The sequence below is a fragment of the Thermobia domestica genome, chromosome 9 (assembly GCF_964235325.1).
Source record: "Thermobia domestica chromosome 9, izTheDome1.hap1.1, whole genome shotgun sequence".
NCBI lineage: Eukaryota > Metazoa > Arthropoda > Insecta > Zygentoma > Lepismatidae > Thermobia > Thermobia domestica.
Window position 1 is genome coordinate 104,546,724 of NC_137462.1, and position 2,627 is coordinate 104,549,350.

Consider the following 2,627-nt stretch of genomic DNA (forward strand, 5'->3'; position numbering starts at 1 on the left):
AATTAACTTTCCTTAATTCATCTGTCTCTTTTAGCCTAAAGGCAGTATTGTGGAACGTAAAACTAGAAATTTCATTTCCTTGATAGAATTCAGTCGATTGATATAATTCAGTTGACAAACTGGGTTGAATAGTCTTGACAACATCAATTATTTTTTACTTCAATTGTATGATGTAGTAGAGCGCTTTTACACTTGGACAAAAGCACACTGAGAAATATTCCAGCAGAGGAGGGAGAATGAATTTAAAAAAGTGTTGGTAGTGTACAATAATCATGGATCCACGACTAGCGTTATCTGTAAAATAATCAACTACGTCATCGGCGTTCCTGTTTGCCTGTAACCACCGGCCTTTATCAACGCTAACGTTCCTGTTTCCTCCTTGTTGTCTCTCTGTGTGTTTTGCTGGGAATTGGAACAGAAAAAGGTGGCGTCACATTTTCTTCCGTAAGAAATAACTTGGCAAGCGCAACAAATACAGATATGTACCCAATTATTATATGACCAGCACCACACCAAATCCCTGTATTATCTCCTTTCAGATGCTCCGATAATATACGAGCTTACAAATCTAGAACAAATATAACATTAATACGAGGACCATACTGAAAGTCGTGAGCAACATTTTTTTCACAACCGTAATCTTTATTTGTAAGTGAAACCAAATATGTCATCTCAATCTGCAGACCTTTCCACATAGTCTCCGTTTTTTGCACACATTTTGCCCATCGTTCTGCAAGTTTGAAAATACCCTTGCGATAGAATTTCGTCCCAGCTGCCCGTAGACACTGATGCACTGCTTGCCGAATATCCTTCAGTGTCTCGTAGCGATGACTTCGCATTTGTTCCTTCACAAAACCGAAAAGATGGTAGTCGGAGGGTGCCATGTCGGAGCTGTTGGGAGGATGTAGAAATGTTTCCCACCCGAATTTCCTGATCTGCTTCATACTGGCGCGTGCAGTACGCGAACGCGCATTATCCTGTTGAAGGATGATCTTTCCTGGACGTTTATCACGCAAGGCACGACGGAGCTTCAGAAGTGTCTGGACGTAGCGGGCAGAATTTATGGTTTGTTCAGGCTCAAGAAAGTCAACCAGAATGCAACCCTATACATCCTAGAAGACGCTCCCCATAATTTTCCCTACCGATTGCACTGTCTTCATTTTCTTCTTCGATGGTGAATTCAAGTGGTGCCATTCCATAATTTGTCCTTTTGTTTCAGGTTCATAGGGATGGAACCAGCTTTCATCTCTAGCCACAATACTCGTCAAAAAGTCATCACCTTCATGTCGAAATCTCTGAAGAAGGGTTTGGGCAATGGTTAATCTCTGACGTTTGTGGTGCTCGGTTAATAAGCATGGAATCCAATGGACACAAACCTTCCGATAACCTAAGATGTGAATCATTCCTTGCACCGCACTATGTCCAAAACCAAGTTTTGCAGCGATTTCATTCACAGTGATATGCCTATTTTCCCTAATAAGCTCATCAACCCTTAACTTGTTGCTTTCCGTGGAGGAAGTTCGAGGGCGCCCGCTGCGAAGCTCATCTTCGATACTCGTGTTTCCATTTTTAAAATGTTTCACCCACCTCCTGACACTGCTGGCACCCATGCACAAATCTTCATGGGCACGGAACAGTCTGCGGTGGGTTTCAGAAGCAGATTGATCCTCTTTAATAAGCACACTGTCAAAACGAAACATCGCTGCCCAACATTTTGGAAATCCTACCTGCGATCACGTGCCAGCAAACAGCAGCGTCAACGTCTGGAAAGAAAGAAAGAAAGAAAGAAAGGTCTGGGTTGAGATGATATACTTACTTTCACTTATAACTAAAGATTACGGTTGTGAAAACATGTTGCTCGCGACTTTCAGTATGACCCTCGTAGTTTACTCATCTCACAGAATACATTGCAGCTGTTCTTTGAGCATTTCTGGATAGATAAACACATACATCGAACTAAACTCCTATCGACTTCATGTAATATCGATTGGTTGGATTAGAGTTTATCGTCCCTTTAAGCACGGATACTGTATGAGACATTAACCTGCAGCTGAACGTGGAATTCGAACCACGAACGCCGCCGGGAATTGAGTCCGGGCTTCCCGTGCTAACACGCATTCACTAACCATATAGCCACGAGGAGCTTCCTTGTTATATCGAGTTCGTTTGTTTGTTTGTTATAGGCGAGCGTCCCTTTTCGGCACCGAGGCTATATGAGAAAAGGCTCTACAATTTTAAGATGGAACCTGGACCACTGTGATCCATTTAATGCTCTCCAACCGGAAATCAAACTTAGGAGCTCATGCTCTAAAGATGCGCGCGCTATTAATTAGATCAGCGGGAAGGTCTATATTGCGCGGTTGCTGTTATTGGAACATGGAGAAAGAGAATATACAAGTTATGAAGTAGTTTAATGGACCAGTTTAGTTTCATAATTTGTTTCAACTTCGTATAATACTTTTATAAGAAAAAAAAAAGTTTGTTGATGTTTCCCTAGGAATAATTATACACAAAAGATCACAGGGTGAATATCACTACATATCGTACTGAATGTAACAATTTAGTTTATATGAATATTTAAGCTTAATTTACTTTGGCGAGAGCATTTTTAAAATTTCTTTCTGTTT

The 2,627-nt window shown here is 41.1% G+C and overlaps 1 protein-coding gene across 1 annotated transcript; it reads right to left on the reverse strand.

The window, feature by feature from the left end:
• Window positions 1-1,112: 1,112 nt before the first annotated feature.
• LOC145660952 (histone-lysine N-methyltransferase SETMAR-like) lies at window positions 1,113-1,700 on the reverse strand. Its single transcript, XM_081726397.1, has one exon. The coding sequence runs from the start codon at window positions 1,698-1,700 to the stop codon at window positions 1,113-1,115; it is 588 nt and encodes a 195-aa protein (XP_081582523.1).
• Between the last annotated feature and the right edge of the window lie 927 nt (window positions 1,701-2,627).